The following is a 26,049-nucleotide window of genomic DNA, read 5'->3' as shown; positions in this document are numbered from 1 at the left end:
TAAGTTTAACTTTCCTGTAAGATGAGAAGGGGCTGGGCTTTTCTAACATTTTTTCTCCCCCTAAATGATTAGCCAATTGCCTCAATATAATTTACTGATATCATCAAGCAGTTGACTGGATTATCAAACTATTATTAAAGTACGGAATCGAAATTTATATTTAAAGCTATTTACTGATGGAGGGTCAATGCCTTTTAAGTGTTCGAAGAGATGAATTTAGCACCCACATTTAAAAGCTCAGGGAAAAATCTGCTTGGCCCGGTTAGTCATGGTGCCTTTCTCTTAGAACTATCAGGAGTTATGTGGCCAGGAGTTATGAGGGACATCAGAAAATGATGAGAATAGTTCTCAAAGCTATTTTATAGTGAATAGTGAAGAGGATATATTTTAGACTAAGGAAAAGAGTGTAGTGCAGGGTGAAAAAAGGGCAACAATCAAGGGGTTGCAATGTTTACAACATTTTATTAAAGTACAAAATAGTTGGAGTTAAGCTAGATAGAAAAACATAGTAGATATTTACAAAAACATTGATAACATCACTCAAGTCACACACAAGTAATGAATGCAGGAAGGTCTTAAAAAGTTTATAAATTGAAAATTATGGAGATTTCCCAAAATGGATATAAAAGCCCACTGCTGAGTATGGCATCAATATTCTTTGAGAATGTTGTTCCTGACTCCTTTGCAATCTGAGGGGACAAGTCAAGTGTTGAGATAACCACAACTTAGCGTCTTATTTTCTTCATTTTATTGACTGTTATAAAGACACAGCCACAGTGTTTTTCTTCAGCTTCTGCTGATACTTAAAAGGATATGAAGAATACGAACAATTTTTCACTGCTTAAAAATTCAGCATATAAAAGGCTGAGTGAGGAGTATTTGGAACTGGAACTACATAGAGTTCTATCTGATGGAATATTACTTATAAAACTAAGATAAAACAGAGAACTAATCATGCTCTATCTCATATTTACTGAAAGTAGGCAGAGTAGAAACTTTTATATCAAAGGGCTCCAATTTTAGCTTAATGAACTGTCAAACTACATTATGCTGAAGTTACCACACAACTATCTCGAGAGGCCAGAAGAACCTAAAATCATACTTTAAAAGACAAAATAAAACAGACTCAATACATATACAAAGCAGAAAAGAAAACAAAACAGTGTCTAGGAGATGGTCACAGTATTATACAGTATTATAGAGAGATAAAGGACACTTGGGCTCTACATACTTCACTTGAATGGTTCTGAACTAAAACTACCTTCCCCAAACTAAATTCAGAGGGGAGGAAATTGAGACATTTACCGAACTGTAAGATCATTACTTAAAATAATCACCTCACATTTTAAAAGAAATCATCTTCATCTGATTCTTCAAGGTACTTTATAGGTTTCTTTGTTCTTCCCGATTTTGCCCGAGAAGCCACAGCTGAGTCCAAGTCCAGATGGAAATCATCACTGTCCTCCTTGGGTTTCTAAAAAAGAAGAGCGCAAGTAATTTCCAGTATCAACAGGACAGCAGAATTTCAATGCAAAAAGTATACCAAGAGACAACAACTCAAGGAATTTTCCACCTTCTAACGAGTTGTAAGAAATAGACCAAAGGCAAATCTCTCATTGACTAATTAGTGACATATTTAGCTGTTTTGCAACTAAACCACATAGAGTACAAGGGTGATGGATTTAAATTTATTTTCTTAAAAATGTGCCAAATTATTAGCAGCAAAGCTTGATTACATGTTTCAAAATAACTTTTTTTCAGTGGAAAAAAAAAAACCCTACAGTGAAAGGACTGACTAGAATAAATACCTTGCTTGTGACTGCTTTAGAGATCATTTTCTCAAAATTAGAGTCGGAATCATCAGAAGAGGATGGCTTCCTTTTGCGTCGAGCCTTGGTTTTGGGGGCATTAGGCTTTTTAGAGACATCAGAATCCAAGTCTGAATCCTTTTTGGTTCTTTTTGGTGCAGCCCTTTTTCTGGCGCCTGTAGTGGAGGTGGAAGACTGACCTGTAACACAGGCATTCATCATGGTCACTCTTAGCTGAATTGTTTCCACAGTGAACTTTCTTTAGCAACTTGTTTTCCGCTTATATTTAACATAGGAAAAGACAACATAATCGAGATGAAAATGCATTAGAGAATCAAAGTATTCTTAAGTATCTGATTTTTTGGTAGTTACATGCTTCATGTTAAACATTTGTAACTGTTTCTAAGTCCCATCCCTGTCACAGATATGAGTTAGGATAACACCTGGCATTTTGAGAAACACTCTTTTTTTTTAAATCTTTTGACTAGCAATTTTGATTATAAAGATCTAAGGATTTGTTTGCATTTAGACAAGGTCTTTATTTTAATATCTATAGTAAATTTGGAGAATAAAAATTTGAAGTTGACTTGTAGAAGCCAGTTAGTTAATCCCAATATTAACCCAATTCAAAGACTGAGGCTCACTTTTTGCTGCTGTCTTCTTTGCTGTCACATTCTTTTTAGGAACAGGGTTTAGGGTTTCAGTTACAGCTGGGAAATCAGCAGCAGGAGAGCTTGGAGGAGGTGGTACATTATCCTCAGCATCATCAGCATCAAGCTCTGTTACTTCAAATAGAAAGGAAAATAGTACATATAAGCAATACATAAAAATCTGTGCTTTGTCCCTGCTCTGAATTTCTATTCAAACACCATGTCTGTGACTTTTCTGGAATATTTCAAACACACTTTTATAACTCTGTTCTCATTTCTGGGTTCTACATCAGCAAAGTTATTTTTTGTATCTCTAACACAGTACCTGGCAAGCACATGGTTCCTTTTAATATATTAAATGGAGAACTTATTCATGTGCAAAACTAAATCTAATGACCAATATCAATGTAATACTAACAAGAACCCACATTTATTTTCAAAGACAGGACTTGGATAATGTAGTCTGGGTTAGAAGCCAGGTGGACCTGAGTGTCCAGTAAAGCAGACATCTCACTATTTTTAGTTAAATACATACCTGATGAGGCACTTTTCAGTGGCTTCAGTTCTTTGTTAGTATGTCTAGAATAAAATAAAACAAAACATCCTGACGACCAGTTCTAAATGTGTCGAACAACAAAGAATATATCATCAACTATTAAAAACAATCATGCTAAAATACCTATTAGAGAGGATACTTACTTTGGGGAAGTTTGGATCTTAGGTGGACTAGCATTTGATGGGACAAAATCATCTTGAGTGTCTTCATCAAAATCTGAAAAATCTTCATCTGAATCCAAATCCATTGTGAATTTGGTTTTTGCTGTTAAAAATATACATATGCAAAGAATCAAAGAGGATAACAGGAGAAATATTTAATCCCCAGATTAATATAATATGTCCTGAAGCTTCAGTTTAATCTTTGAAAAGATGTCTTAATTTCTCAAAAATTTAATTACTGCTATAAGATAACAATTTCTGGGATTATGTGCCTCGAAATACACAGATCATTTGAATCTTTCAGAATATGCAGCATGTTCTTCACTTTTCCTTACCTGCTGCTCTCTGAGACTCTCTTTCTCGTGGAGGGACATCAAAATTACTTTCGTTACTGCTCATATCTGATTCTGAGTCAGACCAGGGGTTTCTTTTCTTTGCTTTCTTGATTGGTTTAAATGGCAATGTAGTTTGTTTCTTTGTCTTGGTAACTGAAAAGGAGATAGGAATTAACCATCTTTACATATTCTTTGACTCACTTTTCTCCATCTATCATCCATCTATCCTTCAAATATTAGGTTGGCCAAAAAGTTCATTTGGCTTAAAGTAAAAGTAAAAGACATATTTTTCATATTTACCAAGGACTTTATTGAACAAAGCATTCACTAACTGAATGAACTTTTTGGCCAACCCAATACTTATTGAACTCTGTGCTAGTACTGGGAATACAATGGTGAATAGAAACAGACATAGTCCCCCTTGCTAAGGAGCTTATAGCTTGGTCATCTAATCCCATGGTAGTAGTAATCCCACAGTATATGTGTTTACATAGGGCATACATCAATAGTCTGCATGTATATGTATATAAATATGAAGCTTTTCCAAGAAAGAGATGTTTGAGCTGAGATCTGAAGGTTAAACAAGAGTTAACTAGTTGAAGGGAAATGGATGACAAAACATTCTAGTCCAGGATGTAACATGTACAAACTTCTGTGAGAAAATACAGTGCATTTAGGAAGCTTTCGAAAGAAATCCATTATGGCTGGAAAAAAGAAGTCATGGGGAGAGTGGCTGGTCTTGTTAAGAATTTTGTTTTAAACAGGGAACTTATATGACCAGATTTGCATTTTTAAAGAGTTCTTGTAGGCTACAGAGTGGAGATGGGAAAGGCCCAAGAATAGCTGCAAAATCAACAGGTTATACTGCTAAAGTCAAGGCAAGGGAGACCATTCAAAAGGAAAGAATGGCTTGGCCCAAACCTTAAGGGGAACTTAATGGCTGAGTTGAGGAGGTTTAAAGTCACTAAGTTTTGTTAATTCTTAACCCCATCTGTCTCTCATACCCACCCTTTGCTATTTATTTCCCTCATCTAGGCCCAAAGATAAGAAGGACAGTCTCCTTACTGGTCTACGTAGTTCTTTCTTCATATACCTAGTTGAATTCAACCATATCCATCCTCCCCAGCAACCTGGTTTCCTAACTCTCCATAATCTGATATAACTATTTGCTACTATTTTCCAAAATAAACCCTCCCACTCTGAGAAGGGGGCCTTCTCATTGTCCCATGCATATTATATAATTTTTCTTCTCTTAGTCTAGAATATCTAAATCTTACTGAATCTTTAAGACTCTAACCCAAGTGTTATCTCTTTCACAAAGCCTCTTCAGTCTGCATGTACCCACACTGATCTCACTTTTCTCTAAATCACTACAGTGGCTAGTATGTACTACTTTACTTCTCTTTCCTGATAAACCTCTTGAGGGGAAACGCCATGCTTCCCCATTTCTTGTGTCCTCACAATATTTGAGATGGTGATGGGAAATGTAAATGCTCAAAATACTTATTTGATTCATTGGTTTTATATACTAATTGATTGCTTTGTGTTGTTCAGTTGCTAATTTGTGACCCACTCTTTGTGACCTCGTGAACTGAAGCCAGGCTTCCTCGTCCTTCACTATCTCCTGGAGTTTGCTCAAATTCATGTTCATTGAGTTGGTGATGTTATCTAATCATCTCATCCTCTGCCACACCCTTCTCCTTTTGCCTTCAATCTTTCCCAGCATCACGGTCTGTTCTAATGAGTTGGCCCTCAGCATCAAGTGGCGAAAGTATTGATTGCTAGGTAGTTTAAACAGCATAGTACACACAACATACTTTTATTACTTTTTCTGAGGATAATTGCTGTACAATGTTGTGTTGATTTCTGCCATACAACAATGTGAATCAGCCATAACTATATATATATCCCTTCCCTCTTGAGCCTCCCTCCCATCTTCTTACTACTTCTTTTTCAACACTAAGATGTTTAGGGGACAATAGACATGGTTGGATGGCATCTGGACATGAGTTTCTCTGGGAGACAGTGAAGGACAGGGAAGCCTGGAGTGCTGTAGTCCAGGGAGTCTCAAAGACTTGGACATGACTGGTCAACTGAACAACAAAAAAAGATGCTTCTATTTGTTTTATTCATCTTTGTACTCCCCACAGAACTGAGCACAAATTACCTATCAAAAGTAGGTACTCAAGGATAGATATATACATCAATCAATGTAATAGAGCTGAGAATCCATAAATAAACTTTAGATTTTTGGCAAAAGTGAAAATAATTCAATGGGGAAAGTTTTTTCAATATATGGTGCTGGGTCACCTGGATATCCACATGCAAAAGAATGGAGTTGGACCCCTTCCTTATACCATATACAACTTACTTCAAAATTACCTAAATGTAAAACTAAAAACTCTTGGAGGAAAATAAGGAGTAAATCTTTTCTTCTTTTTTTGGCTACACCACGGGGCTTGCAGGATCTTAGTTCCCCAACTAGGGATCAAACCTGGGCCCTCAACAGTGAAAGCATGGAGTCCTGATCACTGGACTGCCAGGGAATTCCCTAGGTGTAAATCTTTATGACCCTGGATTTGGCAAAAGATTAGATATGACACCAAAAATATGAGCAACAGAAGAAAAAGATAAATTAGACTTCATCAAAATTAAAAACTGTGCTTCAAAGGACACCATCAAGAAAATGAAAAGGTATTTCACAGACTGGCAGAAAATATTTGAGAATCATATATCTTATAAAGGTCTGGTATCTAGAATATAAAGAACTCTTGCAACTAACTCAACAATAAAAAGACAAATAACCCAATGTAAAAAATGGGCAAAGGATCTGAACAGACACTTCTCCAAAGAAATACAAAAGCCCCAAAGTGGAAACAATCCAAATATCTATTAGCTAATGACCAAATAAATATAATGTGGTATATTCATACAATGAAAAACTATTTGGCAACAAAACAGAATGAAGTATTGATACATGTTACTACATGGTTGACCCTTGAAAACATTATGTTAAGTGAAGAAGTCAGCCACAAAGGAAAATATTACATGATTCCGTTCATATAAAATGTCCAGAATAGACAAATCTAGACACAGAAAGTAGACTGGTGGTTGCCTGGGGGAAGGGGGAGTTGGGAGAAAATGGGGAGTGACCATTAATGGGCACAGTGTTCTTTGCAGGGCAAGAAACCGTTCTAAAACTGAGTATACTAAAATCACTGAATGGTACACTTTAAATGAGTGAATCTGGCATACGAGTATGTTAAAACATCTCAATGAAGATGTTAAAAATTAGTAGATATTTAGAAAAGCCATAAACAAATGGTTAGAGTTGAGAGTGAGTGTTAAGTATATCCCAGGTACAGTGCTGAACACTAGGGATAAAACAACATGACTAAGATGTGGTGATTGTCTTCAAGAAACTTTATATATGAATATATTATACATATTAAAACCTCATAACTAGCTAGAAAGTGAAACTTAACAAACTGAGCATTTTCTTTAGATCCCAACAAAGTATTTCATTACAAAATGATCTCTTCTAAAATAAATCAAATACCAAGGAAAAAGATAGGGAAGTTCAGATATAGTCCTTCATGTACCTCAAGAACTTCTGAACATCTATGTGGAATGTACTAGGTAACAAACATAATTTACTCTCAACTCTACATCATTTTTCTTAAGATGTTTCAATACCTGGCTCTCTTTTCTGTTTCTTTTCCAATCTCTGTTTTAGGCTTTCTATTTCCATTCCATCCTCTTGAGGGCTTCCTTCAGTATTTTCACTCTAAAAGATAGCATGACAAAAATGGTCAAATTCTGCCAACTTATTATTCAGAATAATATAGGGTCAAATATACAAATATATATTTGGTCAAAGAGCGACTTTTTTTGTTCTATTTTGGCTAAGAGCTCTGAATATCGGTATGGGTATGACTTCTTCAAGATACTTAAACACTGAAAATAAATCAGGCTCATAAGAAAGGGAAGTTATGATGAGTTGATAAATTCCAAACTATAGGGTTAGAAGTTTTATGATTAATTCAGTTCTAAGTGGAAAAATGCTTAAAGTGTTTTATGTATAAGCTTTCAAGAGTATTACCTTAATTTTCTTTTTAATTTTCTTTTCTGCCTCTGCTTTCATCTCTACGGTCACTCGGGGGATGACTCTTTTTCCACTTGGAGAAGGCAAAATTTCTGCCATTTGTGTTTTTTTCCCCTTTGCTTTCCCACCTTTCCCAGGAAGTCCTATTTGTTCATCTTGTTTCTCCTTTGCTTCAACAACCTAGAAAAGGTTGATATAAGAAAGCAAGTCTATGAGGAAGAAGATGGGAGGGAAGTTCAAAATAGAGGGGATATATGTATACCTATGGCTAATTCATGTTGAGGTTTGACAGAAAACAACAAAATTCTGTAAAGCAATTATCCTTCAACTAAAAAAATATATATATATAAATGCGATCACACCAAAAAAAAAAAAGAAAGCAAGTCTATAAGGACATTACAGCATTGATGTCACTTTATCCCTAAGGACAGAATAAAAGGCAATGATTAAACGGATTTCAGTTTGTTACATCTTAAGGTAAATTTGTGATAAGCTGTTCAAACTTTAAGGCACACTTTGAGAAGTGGAGATAAAAGATTAAGTTCTACGTTTGATTCTACAGCTTAACCTTTGAGGATAAAATGAGGAATCAGAATTAAGGATAAAATACACATATATACACATAAATGTATACGTTTATAAACTCAAATAAGCAGAAAGGATGTGATTCCAGTAATGTATCCAATCACTGATTATAAGCTAGACATCCAAACTGAAGAGCAATAATATAAATCTTCACATTAAAGATTTTAGCTTAATTTATGAAATTAAGATACTTTTTCTTATGTGAAAGATAATGTTGGAAAACAATACTACTGATTTGGTAACAAAGGATCTTAAACTACTGATTAGCCAGCCCTGAAGGAAACCGTCTTTGTCCTTTCTGGTTTACGTGCGGGACTGGGTTGGTGTTCTTCTACGTTTAAATTCTCACTCCCAATAGGTCAAAAATCAACTTTTGTCCTTTCCCCTCTTTGTGTGAAAACTTCTAGGTAGTGTTGTTTCCCGGCACCATTTACTTTATTCTAACTTGTTTCTAACAATCTGTCACTTTATGTGTTATCTTGAAATGTTTCTTCATGCCTCCTATATTCTTTCTATTGTCAACTGTGAAATTTCCTGACAAAGAGGTATATTGCTAGAATACCTTATTTCATTAATACAAATTCTAACATGGGCATTATAAACCACACACCTCTAGCTCTTCAACAAAAGCAGCCAAGTCTTCTTTCCACAGATCTGATGGACTCTTGCTCTTTAATGTTTCTAGCTCTTGCTCCTTCATAAGACAGAAAATTAAGAGTTAATTTATGTGCATAAACAGCATTTTCCCAAAGCCCACAGTTTTCTTTCACTATTAGAATACAAACAAGGAACATGTACTATTCATCAACAACTCACTTTTTCATTTCTTAGTTTGCACAGTTCATCTTTCTTTTCCTTGGTTAGATACCAAAGAGGCATATCGAGAAGGTAGTTGAAAGTAGGTCCAGAATCTGTTACAGAGTCAGTCTTTTCAGTTTCCTTTTCATTGTCACTCTCTTCATTTTCTTCTTCATCTGGAACCTAAACAAGAAATTAAAATGTATCTTTAATAGGAAATGTGAAATACAGACATTAGACTGTACAAATACAATCTCTAATAACATAGAAAATGCTAACCAAGAAATTACCTTTTGCTGGGCTTCTTTCCAAGCCTTCACAGGATCCGAATCATATCCTCGCTGAATCAGAACTTTAATTAACTCTTTCTTAGGCTTATTTTCTATTTAAACAAATGTAAAAACAGACAGTAGTTTTGAGCAATATTTTAGGAAAGGATAAAGTTTTTACCATATTAAGTTAAAAGATTAAAACTGGAAATTATAAGGTCTTCTTGCATAAATTTGTACATCCTGGTGGACACCAAGTCTTCTCTCTAAACCACTGATAAATATAAATTACCACAAGGGGGCAGTCAAATTACATGAGGTTGTGATCTAATCATAACAGGAAAGACAATAAGAACCTTTATTTCTGATAAATATTGACCTCAAGTATACTCTCTGTTCTTTTAATTTCAACACTTGAGCGGGCAAGTTCTTAATGCCACCATCCAAACATTGATTTCTCTTGATTATGGTCCCTTATAATGCATTCGTTCCCTTTTTTCTATAGTACCCCTCTTTCAATGTCTACTACAGTCAATTTATTAGACTTTGAAGGATACTGAATGTTACTAGCTGTGATATAATGAGGTTCTAAGTGCCAAATAACTTGACATAAGTCACACCTTTAGGCCTTCTATGTTAACTCTTTAAGAAGACTGGAGAGTCTCTAGTATTTCCTAAATTCTAGTCAACTAAATATAATCTTTACTTTTTATTTTTGAGTCATACCCCATATTATTTATTTTAGCTTTGTCTTAAGTAGTAGTATCTGTGAAATTAGAGGAGTGAGATGCCACTGTTATAGTATTTTAAAAGACCCATGAATATGTAACTACTAAGCTAAACATTTTTGTGTACCATTAGAAAATTACCCTGTGATCACTATGTAACTCGTGTTGTCATGTTTTGGGACTTGCTACAACCCATAGTTACCTGGCGTTTCTAGTTAACCCCGGCCAGAGCTGAGGCTTCTAACTTTAGTCAAAACTGTTTTCTTCCTGGTGATACTTAAACTTTCTTTGATTTTGTTGCTTCTAGAATGTCTTAAGATTCCCTTAGACGTGACTTTCAGTCTTGAGTATACAATTTACTTAAAATCAATTTAAAATCCTCCTTCCTTTTTGGTTTTTCTATCAGACTTATCTCTGCTGTTTATCAATCAGTTTACACAGGGACCTCTTCTAGCTCTCCATTCTCTTCCTGTCTAAATGTTAACTAATTCCTGATTTCTCAAGATGCTCAGTCTAGGAAAAGCTATCTCTTTTAAACCATAAATGCTTATTTAGATATATGAAAGACACACATGGAACCAGCAGAAATAAATGAATTTTGCCCTCCCTCCCTATCATTCCTCTCACCAAAAATGTTTAAAGAAGTGAGGCAAGATTGTAATTTTAGTATAGGCAGTTATTGGTCCAGAAACATACCAATGATTATTTTGCCATCTATTTTCTCTAAGATAAAGCGAGCCTGATTATTCAGTTTAGCAGATTCAGCACCAAGCATTCCTAGAAGCCATTCTTTCCTTAATCCATAATATTTAAGCCTGAGTTCAAAGAAGTCTCTTAGAATATCCAAAACTGTGTCGTATTTCTTTAAACAGCCTACATGGTCAAAGAGGACCTAGAAAAGAAAAAACAAGATTAGAGTCAACAGTAGATAAATTGGCTAAACTTTAATGGTTTTAGAGGAATGACCTCATTCTTTGAAAATGTAAAAGTAGCCTAAGATACCCTTTAAAAATTGATATTAATACAAATATTAATATCAATTGATACTGATACATGGAAACATATGTTTATCATAAAACAGGACATACCATAGAGTTGCATGTGAGACTAGTTTGGAGTTTGAAGACTTTGTGTAGTCCAACTCTCTCTGCCTCTGCCAGTTTTTCTTCAGTCATCTTCACAACAAACTTCACAGTGGTGTCTGTGTGGTATTCCCTATAATCTGTTATGAGAGGGGGTGTCTTCTCAGTGCCATTCAACATGGGCTCAAGAACCTGTTCTTTATACGTCTAAAAGAAAGAAAGAATCCTTTTGTAAGTTTCTAAAACTTAGGCTCCTGTATATTCAACATACGTTAGTACAAAAAATGTTTCCCCATCACAGAAATCAAAAAAGAAATCCTTACTTACCTGGGTCCACGTTCTGATGGGAAGCTCTGAGATTTCAATGGTTGTAGAATTAAGAATAGCCACTTCACCACTAATCACATATTGATTTGCAGCCAGCTCTTCAACAGTACCCTTGAAGTTCTTGTAACTTGGAAGCTAAATTGGTATTTAAAAAAAAGAATGTTTTCGAAATGTGATACTAAAGCAAATCCCAACAGCATTAAACAGTAAATCTAACTAACATTAAGCAATAAATAAATTTTTATGCTTGTGTCCTCTTTAACTACACCATTTGCTGAATTGAAACCAGAGGAAAACTAAGGTTCCTAGTCCACAGAATAGTTACCATTGGCAAAGGTTCTTCTCCATCCATCAAACGTCTGATGTTATTCACAACTTCACGGACATCAAAGTTGGGGATTTTGCAGGACCACCCAGTACCAATTCCTTCAGCGCCATTTATCAACACCATGGGTATAATAGGAATGTACCATTCAGGCTCAACACGCTGGTTGTCATCATATAAAAACTTTAATGTGTGGTCATCTTTTGCTGGAAATAACAACCGAGCCAGAGGGCTAAAGAAAACAAAGAATGTTGTTTTAGAAAAATATTGGCTTTGACACAACTTTCATGGAAAGAACATGTGTTATCTCAGATATATATATAAAAATTATGTTGGCTTTACCTGTTAATATTCATTTACCAATATTATTTATTGAGTATTTTCTACATACATGTCAAGCACTGCAGATATTAAGTCTCAGTCTTTAAGGAGCTCAGTACAGGTAGATACTCTAGTAGTACAGCCAATGAATGTACATTTTGTCAGGTGGTATGGTAAATGTTAAATAGATAAAGTAGCTAAAATTGGTTGAGGGGGTGCTAAGGAATGGTAAGCACTTTCTGATAGGATAATATTTGAACATAGAAGAAACTGACAGAAAGAGTACAGCAAACAGAGGTACCAGTAAGTCAGAGGCGCTGAGGGAGTGTGCTTGGCCTGTTTGATTACAGGCAAAGAGGCCAGGTGTGTTTGAAGAAGAGATAGTATGAGATGGAATCAAGACATGGGGAGGGGGAGCACAGATCATGTAGGGTCTGGCTTGCTAAAATAAAGCTCTAGTTTTTCTCTGAATGAAGTTGTTTCAGTGGTTAAGAATCCACCTTCCAATGCAGGGAACATGGGTTTGATTCCTGATTGGGGAACTAAGATCCCATATGCCGTTGAGGCAGCTAATGAGCCCGTATGCTCTCGAGTCCATGCACTAAAGAGAAGCTCATGTGCTGCGACAAAGATCCTGCATGTGACAACTAAGACCTGATACAGCCAAGTAATAAATATTAAAAAAAAAAGTTGGAAAGTTTTGAACTTGAGTAACCTATTTAAAAAAATTAATCGACTGCCAACAGAAAGAAGGGTGGTAGACTATAATAGTCTATATAATGAATGGGGTGACTAAGTATTTTTCCAGTTCAGAGTCCCCAGGAATTGCTGATGAACTGGATGCAAGTGTAGAGAAAACAAGTCAAAGTAACTCCAAATTTTTAGCCTGAGAATTAGGAGAATGGTATTTCATTTACTGAGACAGAGACTAAGGGTGTGGTTTTGAACTTATGTTTGAGATATTTATTAGACATCCAAGTAGTAAAAGCCAAGAGGGACATGAAATTTAGAGGCCAGGGCTGGAGCTGAGACTGGATGGATGAGGTATCACCCCTGGATGGGAAGGCAGTGTAGTTAGTGGAAAGAGATCGGATGAAGAAGCCCCAGGGCAGGCCATAATTTGGAGGTTGGAAGATGAGAAGGACCTAGTGAAGAAGACTAATGAGGAGGAGAACCAACAGCCTGGTGTCCTGGAGGACAAATAGAGAAAAAAAGAGTTTCAGGGATGGAATTATTAATTATGCTCTATGCTGTTGAAAGATTGAATAAGATGACAGTTGAAAATTGACCAATCATAATGTACTTTCCACAGACTTGTAAAGGAAATAAAATTTCCACTTGTAGTTATTTAAGAAGCATTAAGTTCTAATCTTGACTCTGGCTCAAACTCTGTATCAGAGTTTCTGAATTTTGGCACTACTGGGTCAGGTAGTTCTGTGCTGTGCGAGTGCTGTCCTGTGCATTACAGAGCGTTTAGCAATACCCCTGGCCTCTGCTCACTAGATGCCAGTAGCATGGCTCCCCTAGTCATGACAATCAAAAATGTCTCCAGACATTGCCATATGTCCCGTCAAGGGTGAAATCTACCCTGGTTGATAACCACAGCTCTAGATGGAGAAAACAGAAGAAAATAAAAAAGAAACAAGAGTAAAACATTTATAGTTTGGCAAGGAAACAACATTTTAAGGGATATAAAGGCTAAGCTATCAAACTGAAATAGAATTTTGATTTTCTACTCATTGCAAAGAGCAGACTAATTAAACTTTAATGAGCTAATTTAAAACAATTAATGCAAACATTTGCATCAAAAATCCATTTTCTGATTAACTGAATTTTTCTGTTTTTGGTCAACTAACTCTCACAATACTTCAAAATTGGAAATGGCAATTTACTGAAAATTGGAAGCATACCCACCTGAGCATTGTGAAGATGTATCGAGGACTAGCAGAGTCCTTGCCACCATGCAACCTGGTACCAAACTGACCAATGGGCTGCAAAAGGTTCAGATTATTGCTGCCCACAAAGTTCTGAGCCAAATTGATAATGGTCATCATTAGTGACATCTGGGGGAAAAAAAGATTCATTAGTCTCATCCATAGCCTCTCAATAATAACGTGTCTGTTGTTATGACTATATTTCACTATAATCGTTAAGGTTTTACGAAGTGTAGATGTTTATTGGCTTTTCCAGTATAAATACATGGCAGACATAGTACCTAAACCTAAGACTTCTGGCTCCTAGTTCAGGGTGCTTGCCTTCCAGTAATTTCTATCAATTCTTAACCCTGTAGGCATAGCTCCTCTATTCACCCTCTGCAGAATGAAGTATTTCCTCTTTTGTGTTAAACACTTTACTCCTTTCTATTCTAGCATGTTTCACTCTATTCTATAATTGTGTGAGTGTATGTACACATGTGTGGTAGCCCTCTGGCTTAACTGTGATTATATGTTAAAGGTAGAGAATATATATAATTTAACTTTGTATACTCTGCACATGGTAAGCATTAAACAAATATTTACTAGGTGAACATCTACAAAATACCTGCTATATTTTGATTTGAAGCAACAAGCAAGACAGTCATCTCTTTAAAAATCTAGAAACTTATAGGCAATCTTATTCTTTAAAACTGTTTTATATAATAAATGCAAAAAACAAATTTCAATTACAAAATAAAAAACGAATAAATGTATGTTTGTATAAAGGCAATCAATTCAGACATATGTGAAAAACTGGAAAACTGCCCTTTCCCATTCCCAGGGATAACCAAAGATAACAGTTTGGAGTATATTATTATCCTGCTCTTCTTTTCTTTTCCCTCACTTGATAATAGAACATGGATGTTCTTCAGTGTTAGTACCTATAGATACATTGTTGTTGCTAAGTCATGTCTGACTCTTTTGTGACCCCATGGACTCTAGCCTGCGAGGCTCCTCCTCTGTCCATGGGATTTCCCAGGCAAGAATACTAGAGTGGGTTGCCGTTTCCTTCTCCAGGGGATATTCCTGACCCAAGGATCGAACCTGTGTCTCTGGCATTGGCAGGCAGATTCTTTACCACTGAGCCACCAGGGAAGCCCCACCTATCAGTTATATCACTGATTCCATGTACAGATGTCATAATGTATAATAATTTTCCAATTGATGGACACTTTCCATGTCTAAACTTTGGCATAACAAAGTTATAGCAAACATCACTAAATATTAATATCATTGAATGTAGATCCTTACATATCTTTTGATTGTAGTAGCCTTGTGTTAGACATTCCCTTCTCCAGGGGATCTTCCCAACCCAGGGATCGAATGTGAGTCTCTTGCATTGTAGATATATTCCTTACCCTCTGAGCCATCAGGGAAGCCCATTATAGGAACATTATTTTTATAGCAGATTGTTAGGTTACAAAATAAGCAATTTTATAGTTTGAAATATTTCACCAAATTGTTCTCTACTATGGATATACCAGCTTATACTTTCACCAACTGTTTGGAGAATGACTTTGCAGGTATTTCTGCTATAATGTTTTCTGGAAACATTATAGATTATGTGTTTACCTCACCATGATGGTAAGAGGACATCTCAGCTACTGACCCAGCTAACTGGGCAACCTTCACCTCTCGCTTGTCATTCCGTTTGAAACATGTAAACAAAACCTTTCTCTGACCTGGTTTCAAACCTTCAAAATGAAAGAAGTGCAAATATTAATATCTTTAATTTAATCATTTCTAGGCATTGATTTCCATCTTATGGTAAAAATAGAACTCACCATCCACCATAGATGGGATAGATCTTTCATTATCAGAATTTGAGAACAGGATAAGTTCCTTGTTTATGAAGTCATTATATGTCAGATATGTGGTAGCTTGCCCATACAAATAATCCTGAGGAACCAAAGAGAGTATTACATGATCTAGTTTAAGATAAAAAACATCACTGGTCTTAACAATGCTTAATGCAAAAATAAAATAAAGCATTATCATTTCCATGATAATTCTTAAAGTCCTTCAAAAACAAAGAATTATAAAGTATTTTATGTTTTAAAGACACAGCAAATTTATTTGCTGCACAATTAGGAAAAAAGTTTATTGACTTTGTAGTTTCTTTCAGGTCCAATACATTTATGCAGTAATCATTAAATAAGAATAAGGATATTTATAAGTAGTTATCTATTAACTTTTTTTTTGACTGAAACATTTATTTAGTAACCTTAATTTGCTATACTATCAATTCTGAAAGGTCAGTAAATAGTACATTTTGTGGGATATATTTAAAATTTTCTTACCTCAGGAAGGCCAAGTAACTTTCGTTGCCTTCTATCTTCCATGAAATGAGTTAACCATTCCTTTCGATCATCTATCTGCTTTTTGCTAAAGGCCTGCATATGAGAAGATAAAAAAGATGTTATCGGCACTAACAGATACCAAAATATTTCTTCTAGAAAATACTAACAAAACCACAAAAACTCAGTTTCTAAAATATCTGATTCCTTTCTTTGGAATGTGTGTACTGAAAATCATCTATTTTATAAAACATTTTATTATATGAAAATTTAAATGTTTCAGTTGACTAGTTAAAACTTTGATTTCTAAAACCAGTGTGTGTATGTGCTCAGTTGTGTCTGACTCTGCAACCCAATGGCCTGTAGCCCACCAAGCTCCTTTGTCCATGGGATTTTCCAGTCAACTATACTGGAGTGGGTTGCCATTTCTTTCTCTAGGGGATCTTCCCGACCCAGGGATGGAACTCATGTCTCTTGCATCTCCTGCATCGGCAGGCAATTTTTTTTTTTTACCACTGCGCCACCTGGGAAGCCCCTCTAAAATCAGAATGTATTTGTGAAATACACTCAAACTCACCAGGCTGATTGCAGCATCATCTTCGGGACCAGAATATTTGAATTGGATACGATGTCTTTTCATATCTGCAAAGTATTCTTTAGCTTCCTTTGATGTGCTGGTACCCAAACCTACAAAAGCAAGAACACCAAGTTACTCCATATAATCCTGTACAATGGTATATAAGAAAATGAGAAGTTCTATGTGAGTTTCAGTACAAACCTTTGTAATACTTGACTTTCCATTTTTTATGACTTGGTGTAGCACTCTTCCATTCTTCAAATTCAGGAAGGCTATAGAAGGCCATTTCTTGCTTGTTTTTAGACACCTGAGGTAAAAAACACATTGCTAGGGCTTTCCACACTGCTGGGTTCCCTGCATACCATCACACATCACTGAGGTTATATGTGTCTCCAGGGTTGAGGAGTAGAGCCTTCAAATATCCATTACGGTATCTTAGAAATTAGTATACCTTTACAATGGGAGTGATAAATTCCTCCAGAAAACGATGTCGCAGAAGAGAGGGCCAGTTATGATGGATAAAATTAATCAGCAAGCCTTTGATATGGGAACCGTCTTGGTCCTAGAAATATTTGGAAAGCCAAAACACGAAAGATTTGCTTAGAAACTAAAAAAAATTGTGATTGACATACTGGCAATTTCTCAAAAGTTTTTCTGTGGGAGTTAAAAACAAAAAAAGCCATTCAAATTTAGACTCACTTAAACCTGTATTATATAATATACATAAAATAGAAATATATCTTATTAGATGTGGACTAAAGATAAATAACTTCCTTTCATGGTAGGAAAGCAATGCAACAATAAGACATGTTTAATTCTGACCTGATCTGTCATAATCATTATCTTTCCATAACGTAGAGTCTTCAATGAATCTTCATCTTCATAGTTTTTCTTGTACTGAAGACCCACAATCTTGATTATATTGTTAATTTCAGCATTTTCCATTATCTGAAATGGACATATAGCCAAAAAAGTAAGATTTTGTTTACAAACTTTAAAGGAACAAAGAATTATAACAGTATATGTTGCTTGGGTTTTTTTGAACTCCAGTATTTTTGAGTTATTAGCCTATACTTTACTAAGTCAGAAAGATCTGTTGAGATATGCTACATTATACCCAATTTTCTAAAATAACAACAAACTAAGATGTATTTTAAAATATCTTATATATATTTTATATCCTCCCAATAAGGGGATGAAATAGAAGCTTAGATTCTGAAGATAGTTTTTATATACTCTACCTGTTTATGAGAAGCTTCTCGAACATTGAGTATTTTTCCTCTAAGAGGGAAAACCCCATACTTGTCTCTCCCAACCACACCAAGGCCTGAAACAGCTAAAGTTTTAGCTGAGTCTCCCTCTGTCAGGATAAGTGTACACTCAGTTGAGTTTCGGCCTCCTAAAATAAATGAATATCAGCATATTTAGTTCAACCTCAAATATACTAACTCAGACATGTGATAAAACACAAATAACTTACAATTCATAACAAGTTGGCTTGAGAGTCAAATAAATAGAGCTAAGTAATTGGACATATAGTTTAACTAAAGTTTGTAAGTTAATAAAGTCTTCTTAGTTTCTTAAACCTTTCATGATGATTATACTGTTGCTAAACATTTGCTTGATCATATTACATTTAACATATTTTGTGCGTAATGAGGTTTAGGACATGCCTCCAAAATATGGCACCTTGGCACACTGATTATCTTAAGCTCAGGGAGTTTTGAGAAAAGAAAACTTTAGTAGAGGCATGAAGATCTCTCTGATCTCTCGCCTAAACTTCTCCCCTGAAGCAGGTCATAAGATCCTCATGCAGGAGGTGCTAGCCTTAAACTCGGAAGAAAGGAACAGATTTTTTAATCTAAGATTAAAGGTCACCAAGAAGAATCTGAAAGAAAAGGCCATGCGAAGTTTCCCCAGGTTTACTATAATCAGCTAATAATCACTGTCCTATCGTATCTTTCCAGAACTTTGCATTCTTCATCAAAGCTAGCATAAAACCACTTAGGTTTAACCATCTTTTTGGGTTTTCACTTCCTTACAAATTTTCTGGTCACATGAAATTATATTAAATAAATACACTTGCTTTTTTCCTGTTAATGTCTGTCATTTTACTTTTCAGAGATAGCCAGGGACTTAAGGTTGAGAAGACTTTTTCCTCTTCTACATTAGGTAATAGATTACTGTATAAACATTCTTGTTTTATACACCAAAATAATCATTTCAAAACAATTTTTAACAGGTAAAAACTGAAATGACCCAAGTGTTCAGTAACAGGGAACTGGTTGATTTTTAACAAAGTACAAATATTCTCTTGAATATTAAGTGTCAAGGGAAAAATATCCACAGTATGCTGTCAATGAATCAAATCAAATAAGTATAAGATTTAAACTTTGGAAACATTAAATGTGTACCTGCATCATTGGCATCATCAAGTTTGGGAATTCCTTTGATTCTGTTATGTTTTACAGCGGAACACTTCTTGTTTAACTGGATTTGGGCCTTAAATTTCACCCAATTTAGTATACTTTCTACAATACCACAGCCAATTGCCTGAAAATGAGAAGATTCATGTTAGGGAAGAAGAGTTCTGTCAGAAATATGGAATACAAATGAACTCCCACAAAAATGGGCAGAATGTGGCACATCTTCCTGTCTCAGGTTATCACTACTGAGGGAGTCGGTTCCTTTGGGTTTTCATTCAATATTTACTGACTACATACTTGTGTGGTGCCAGGCACTGAGCTCCATGTGGAGATCTAGTGGTTAAAACAAATCAGCCATAGTCTTGTCCTAAAGGAGTTTGGTATACAACAAGGAAGACAGAAATAAAATGAGCAATTACAGTGTGAAAGAGATAAGTGGACAGCATATCATGTATAATAATATATGGCCAGTGTCTTATGGGAACAAATTTTTAGGGAAATGAATAGAAAGTAAAGGTTTTCCTAAAGAAATGACAGTTAAGACCTAAAGTAGTCAGCCAAGTGAAAAGCGTTTCAGGCAGGGTAATCCCTCTGTCTGAAACGTGAAAAAGCTCTAAGGAGGGAAAGAGTACTCTGTTTTTGAGTAATTTAAAGCCAGTAGGAGTGAGGCTTAGGTAATGTACTTAAAGTGGTACTGAGATAAGGTTGGAAATGGCAGGGTCTTGTAGGCTGAATTAAGGAATTTAGGTTTATGCAACCTAGTAGTTGGTTGGGGCCTTTGACTAAAACAGGACATAGTTTTGTTTTTTGGGGTGGGGAAGTTCCATGAATGGAGATTAGTGAGTATGGAGAGAACTGATTCAGTTTTAGGTGTGTCCACTGAGAGCAACTTAAGGCATTCAATGCTTGGTAAGTAGTTAGATGAGATAAATTCAGAAGTGATCTGAACTGGTGACATGTAATGGGCAAATAAATAGAGATGGCATACAGTTGATAATTAAGGGCTTGGTAAGACGTGGTAAGAGTTAAGGGTTGTTTTTTTAATTTCCTTTTCAGAGAGAGAAGACATGTGGGAGGAATTTTGGTTTCTGCAGAGTTGAGAAGGGCAATGGAAAATAAAGGAAGATGCTTTTATTTTTTATATCCTTCTAAGTACTCACAGCTTTGATGAATTTTTCACTCAGTTGGCATGTTGATCCAAAGCTCTTGACTTGTAAAGTCATGTTCTCTTTTGTCTGGGAGTCGAAGGTTGGGTTTTCAATTAAGGCATTCACAAAAATCCACATGTGATTTTTTACCTGCAGTAAAAATTGACAGTAAATTACTAAAAATTTACTCATGCTTTATTTATAGACTTTTGCTTCTTCCTTGACTTTCAAGAAAGAACAGTGTTAAAGTATCGTACCTGATGTGCTTTTACTGCAACACCACCCTTGTTCTTTTTCTTCACAACATCAACAAGTTTAGTCACAATCTGATCAGCTACATAATCAACATGTCTGCCACCCTAATGAGAAAAAATACCAAACCGTAAATTCATTATCCTCAAAATTGTAATAATAATAAAACATTAAAAAAAGCTAATTTAGCTCCCTTGATGCCAAGGTAGCCAAATATTCAAGTTCACTTTATATATTTAAAACAAGAATACTTATATGAAATATGTAAAGATTAATCATGATTGATAATTCAAAAATAAAATTACCTTGGAAGTAGCAATGCTGTTGACAAAGCTAATTTGCTGAAAACCTTTTTCACTCATTGTTAAACATACTTCCCACCTGTGGTTTACTTGTTCATGGATAATTTTCAATGGATTGCCAGTTTCATCTACCTTATCCTTCAGATACAGATCTACATAGCTACGGAATCCTTTCACCTAAAAAATAATAGTATTAATTTTTTTTAAGTAAATGAAAAAGTAGATTATAAAGATTTTTCAAAACTAATGAAATGGTATTCACTGATATGCATAAGAGGATGGTCATTAAAGGACACAAAAGGATTTATTTAGAAGATTCTTTGAGAAAGACTTCAGTGAATTTAAAATGAGTTAACTGATTTTTAAAAGTGTGGCATAATGCTTTCTTTACAGGAACATACCTGAGAAGTGGTAAGAAAAACAAACGGGAGGAAAAAAAAAATCAACTTTGTTTTTAACAATGATCACAAAGTACTTCATTGCCCATATCCAGTAAAATACTTACTGGAAGCCTATTTCCATTGAGATAGACCTTGACATCTTTAGTGGATCCAGCAATATCATATGCTCTTCTAAACATCAGTGCAACAATATCTTTGTCTAGGCTTTGCATTTTAAACTTAGACAAATCAGGGTGGAAGGTAATACATGTATAATCTTCTCCACTAAAGGGTTTGAGTTCCATCTCACCAGCTTTCCCCATGTTATCCATCCATGTCTATGGAAATAAAGAATAGAGGAGAGAAAAAAATTCAAGTTATCTCACAAACTAGAATTAAATAACACAAATTTACAAGTCCTAAAAAAAAAAAAACCCAACCCAACCAACCCTCACCCCCACAACTCCCCTAATGTACGTTTATGAGTAACTTTCCATGAGCTTCCCTAGTGGCTCAGAGGGTAAAGCGTCTGCCTGCAATATGGGAGGCCCAGGTTTGATCCCTGGGTGGGGAAGATCCCCTGGAGAAGGAAATGGCAACCCACTCCAGTACTCTTGCCTGGAAAATCCCATGGAAGGAGAAGCCTGGTAGGCTACAGTCCCTGGGGTCACAAAGAGTCCGACTTGGCTGAGCGACTTCACTTTCCCTTTCCCATGGTTCAATAGATTATAAATTATGTTAAACCATTAATGCCACTATAAATTGCTACAGCACAATTTATAATCAAGGCACAAGATACTCATTTACTTACCTGTTTGAACATTTTCTTATATTCTCTACTTGCTGTTTCCACAGTAAATTTGGTACTGAATATGTTACACAGTTTGGCTCCATAGCCATTTCGACCACCTGGACAAATAAATATAAAATACTATTTAATTGTTCTTATCTCATTTATAGCTTAATCACTGGCAATGATATTTAATTATAGAGATTTATTCCCATATTTTTAACCTTTAGGCCACATCTTTTAAAAGATGTATTTTTTCAGCAACAAATAAGTGTTTTTTATTTTCCTCAATACTCTACCTGTTACTTTCTTTTCTTCATCATCATAGTTGCTAGAAGTTAGGAGTTGTCCAAAGATGAGAGCTGGGACATACATCTTCTCAACTTTGTGTTCGACAACAGGAATACCTTTTCCATTATTCCATATACTAATTAAATTGTTTTCCCTAAGAAAAGAAGATTGAATTTTTTTTTGTAAAACAGATGCTAAGCTAGTGCTTCATTCTTTTCATATTTAAATACCATTGTCTCTAAAACACACAAGGCTCAATTTCTATAGGACTCTTTTTCATATCTACCTTCTGAAATTCAGCATACTTAGTTCCTAACACTCATGAAATAGGAGCCAAGAGGAAAAGAAAAATCAATCCTTTTCCAACACCTGGGCAGACACTGATAATACTGAAAAAATATGAAGCTTTAAAATGTTAGGATAAACAAAGGGAAATGATTTCTGCCCAATGGAAAGAAAAGGACAAAATTTAGAAACAATATTATTATACCGCTTTTAAGAGGATCATCTGCACTGTCCCAGCTCCCTTAGCTTTCCCCCCTGACAAAGCACACTGGCAAAACAAATATGAAAGGGCGTCATCAACTGTAAACGTCCCTGCTCACCAATAAAACGTTCAAAATTTATTTGGACTTTTTTAGTTCTAATGACGCAAACTATGGTTCTTATTACATGTAGCTTAAAACTAGCTTAATATTTTTTAAGACTATGGTATCAAGTCCTTAGGAGCACTCAAGCACATCATTAAAACATTTCCCAAAAAGAATCTAAAGTATAGTTTATTTTATAACTGATTAGGATAATAACAAAGGGAAGCAACACCCCGACTATCCACAAAAGGACATTTATAAGCAGAAATATTAGGTCAAATTATTCTTTATCACCACCTGCTGGTTTACTGTTTGAATAGCATCATGAGAAAAAGTTACAGCTATAGACTCTGGAATACTCAGAGAATTTATTGGGGATGTTTATTGCAATATTTAGAGATAAAATGTTATAATGTCTATAATTTATTTTGAAATGATCAAAAATATAGATGGTACCAATATGGCAAAGTGTTGATAACTGTTGGATCTAGATGGTAGGTATCATTTTAGCACTGTACCCTTTCTGCACTTTTGCAAAATTCCGTTAAAAAAAAGCTCAGCTTTACTATAAATCAAGTAAATGCAATTAACAGCAACAGGGTGCTACAAAAAACAAAAGACTAAGCAGGAGACTTACGGGTCAATTGTGATTCTAATACAAGACATTTTTGGGTCCCTTTGTTTGTTGTCTGCAGCATTGACTGAAAGAAAATACACATTTGTAAAAACTTACAGTATTTTAGAAAACACTCTTTACCTCTAAGATATAAAAAGAAAAAAAAATCTCAAGCAGTGCAGGGGTAACATTAATGAGGTGTTCATTTAGCAATTTTTATTCATAGGACTGTTTCTAAGAACTCAACTTCCTAGATTCTAGCAGACTGCCTAACCTTTGCCAACTGTTTTTTGCTAGGAATAATACTTCTCACATCTGACCAGTAGATCTTTGCATTAAAGAATATACTTACCTAGAATCTCATCAAAGATTTTGTACAAACCAGGAACATAAGTGACTTCCCTATAGTTAATGCCAATATCTTCATCGTAAACCCACATTTGCTGGAAATAAGACAAAGAAACACGGTTACTCTGTATACCTACTTTATTATCATGGTTACTGTAAAGTCTTCTGAATTAGTATGACAATGTAGATGATAGCTTAGGCCAGTTCCAGAAGACAAACTACATGAAATATAGAAAATTAACCTGGAAAAGTATTCATCCTAACTACTTAGTGACTACATTTAATTAGCCTGATTTTACCTGGGTCACTGATTCCACAGAGCCAATGTAGGTGTCTGGGCGGAGCAGGATATGTTCCAGTTGTGTTTTCTTTTGATAGATTCTTTCAATAGATAATCTTTTCTTAGCATCTTCATTTTTCTTTGTTTTGCTGGCTTGCATATTTTCATTTACAGGCTAGCAATTTTTTAAAAAATTGAAGACAAAAATTGAAGAAAAGGAATTTTGAATCATAGGTTTATCAGAAACCAGAAACAAAATACCTATCACAGTGATCTGCTTACACACACCAAAACAAATCACAGCCTTTTGGTAGGCATCAGTGGAGCTGACATAATTTTGTACAAACACAGCAATATAAGTTAACTGCAGCAGGTTCCCCCCAAGTGTCAGTTTAAACAGACATATTATTTTGCCATGTGTATCTGACATGGAAATACTTTCATGTGTTAGATGCCATCAACAGCACACACCCCCTTCTTTCAGGTACTCCACACAGATTTACCGAGTGCCTACCAGGTCTCAGGCACATAATAGATTCTACAGTAGCAGTTTGGGAGGATAGGGATTCCATCCTTTAGACACGTTAACATTTTAAACACAGGAGGGACGTATTTTGAGCATCTCGGACCTGCCGGCTCCATAGTGGGAACCCTGTTCCTTGCTCTGCACTGTCCAAGGTCAGGGTCGTCCAATCCCATTTTCAGCCCCAGGTAGGAGAGGAAAGCATCTCTCAGTGCCGCGTAAAGCTACATGCGGACCATGATCCCATCGACCTACACCGGGACCAAATGAATCTCTACAACAGGGAAACACAACGCCGCACCCTAGAAGCCAGTACAGCCGACGATACTTCACTATTAGCACCAGAAAAAGGTTTCAGTCTCTTCGCGATCACGCCGAGCCCAGGGGACCCGGGTAGATGCGGAAAAACGGCGCCCAGCCCTCCGCGGCCGGACCACGACCCAGACGCCTCTCTCTCACGCGCAGCCAGAGAGATGCCGGGCCGCGCTGAGGCTCCTCGACGCGCCCCTCCCGCGAGCTGTACCTGTAGTGGTGACACCTCCATGGTGACGGTCGTGAAGAGGCTCGAGTACCCTGCAAGTGACTAGACTGGTGGGACCCTCGAGACAATCACGGAGCAAGCCTCTTCTCCACAGACGCACGTCGGTTAGGAGAGGGCTTCCACTCCGGTTTGAACCTTCCGGTAGCCCGCCCAAACTAGATAGGCCAATCGTTGACGTGCTCTCATCAGTTCTGTCCCGAGGAACCAATCAGAACTGGTCTTTTATATTCACCAATAAACAGCTGAGCTGGCCGGGGCCCGTTCGAATAAACCAATTAGACGAGGGAGGCAGGACTAGAGGGTTTTAAAAGGCACCACTTGGAGTTGTAGCTGAGGGACGGACAGAGAATCTAGCCAATGAGGAGGGCTAGTTTGTTCTCCCTGTGTAACTCTGGAAAGACGCGCTGTGGAAGTGGGAAGGCATTTTCTGAGGTCCAAGTTGGGGTAAAAAGAGAAAGGAGAGGATATGTATGCCCCGGAGCTGCTATCTTCTTTCAGATCCCTAAAATCTAAAGACCGTCCTCCATCCTGATTTTTTTTTTTTTTTAATTGAGAGAAACGGGAGTCCTAGCTCCGTTTCCTGGGAAAACTGAGCGCCAGCTTTCTGGACAAGCAGCCGGGGCATTTGGTTCAGTTCAGCAAACCGGTCGTCTGCCTCAAGG

General features: G+C 36.1%; 1 protein-coding gene across 5 annotated transcripts; it reads right to left on the bottom strand.

Moving 5' to 3' along the window:
• Positions 1 to 442: 442 nt before the first annotated feature.
• Positions 443 to 25,490, bottom strand: TOP2A (DNA topoisomerase II alpha). 5 transcript variants are annotated; one of them, XM_081582118.1, is made up of 35 exons: positions 25,148 to 25,490; positions 24,343 to 24,498; positions 24,048 to 24,138; positions 23,717 to 23,780; positions 22,498 to 22,643; positions 22,220 to 22,317; positions 21,534 to 21,746; positions 21,032 to 21,205; positions 20,732 to 20,833; positions 20,487 to 20,624; positions 19,315 to 19,453; positions 18,142 to 18,299; positions 17,723 to 17,848; positions 17,352 to 17,462; positions 17,102 to 17,207; positions 16,901 to 17,010; positions 16,327 to 16,419; positions 15,811 to 15,925; positions 15,599 to 15,720; positions 13,965 to 14,113; positions 11,730 to 11,961; positions 11,405 to 11,539; positions 11,084 to 11,284; positions 10,692 to 10,887; positions 9,289 to 9,380; positions 9,017 to 9,181; positions 8,811 to 8,894; positions 7,613 to 7,795; positions 7,207 to 7,297; positions 3,511 to 3,663; positions 3,158 to 3,278; positions 2,994 to 3,037; positions 2,453 to 2,593; positions 1,809 to 2,008; positions 443 to 1,474 (listed from the first exon to the last, which is right to left on the bottom strand). In XM_081582118.1, exons 1-35 carry the CDS (start codon positions 25,388 to 25,390, stop codon positions 1,346 to 1,348), a joined length of 4,821 nt encoding a protein of 1,606 aa, XP_081438244.1. In that variant the 5' UTR covers positions 25,391 to 25,490; the 3' UTR covers positions 443 to 1,345. The 5 variants fall into 5 exon arrangements, with proteins under 5 accessions (XP_081438244.1, XP_081438245.1, XP_081438246.1 ...); XM_081582119.1 differs by having other exon boundaries at positions 25,370 to 25,490; XM_081582120.1 differs by having other exon boundaries at positions 2,453 to 2,587; positions 25,370 to 25,490.
• Positions 25,491 to 26,049: the final 559 nt, after the last annotated feature.

Source organism: Giraffa tippelskirchi, chromosome 3 (genome assembly GCF_054371585.1).
Source record: "Giraffa tippelskirchi isolate mGirTip1 chromosome 3, T2T-mGirTip1v1.2.pri, whole genome shotgun sequence".
NCBI lineage: Eukaryota > Metazoa > Chordata > Mammalia > Artiodactyla > Giraffidae > Giraffa > Giraffa tippelskirchi.
This window is presented reverse-complemented; position numbering and strand designations above follow the sequence as displayed.

What these genes read in the sequence shown, in the direction of transcription:
- TOP2A (XM_081582118.1), bottom strand. Translation starts at nt 25,390, where the DNA reads ATGGAGGTGTCACCACTACAGGTACAGCTCGCGGGAGGGGCGCGTCGA. An exon ending in ATTAGAATCACAATTGACCC is followed by an intron (nt 22,644 to 23,716) that starts GTAAGTCTCCTG and finishes TTCTTTTCTTAG; the next exon opens with GGAAAACAATTTAATTAGTA. An exon ending in TATCCCATCTATGGTGGATG is followed by an intron (nt 15,721 to 15,810) that starts GTGAGTTCTATT and finishes TTCATTTTGAAG; the next exon opens with GTTTGAAACCAGGTCAGAGA.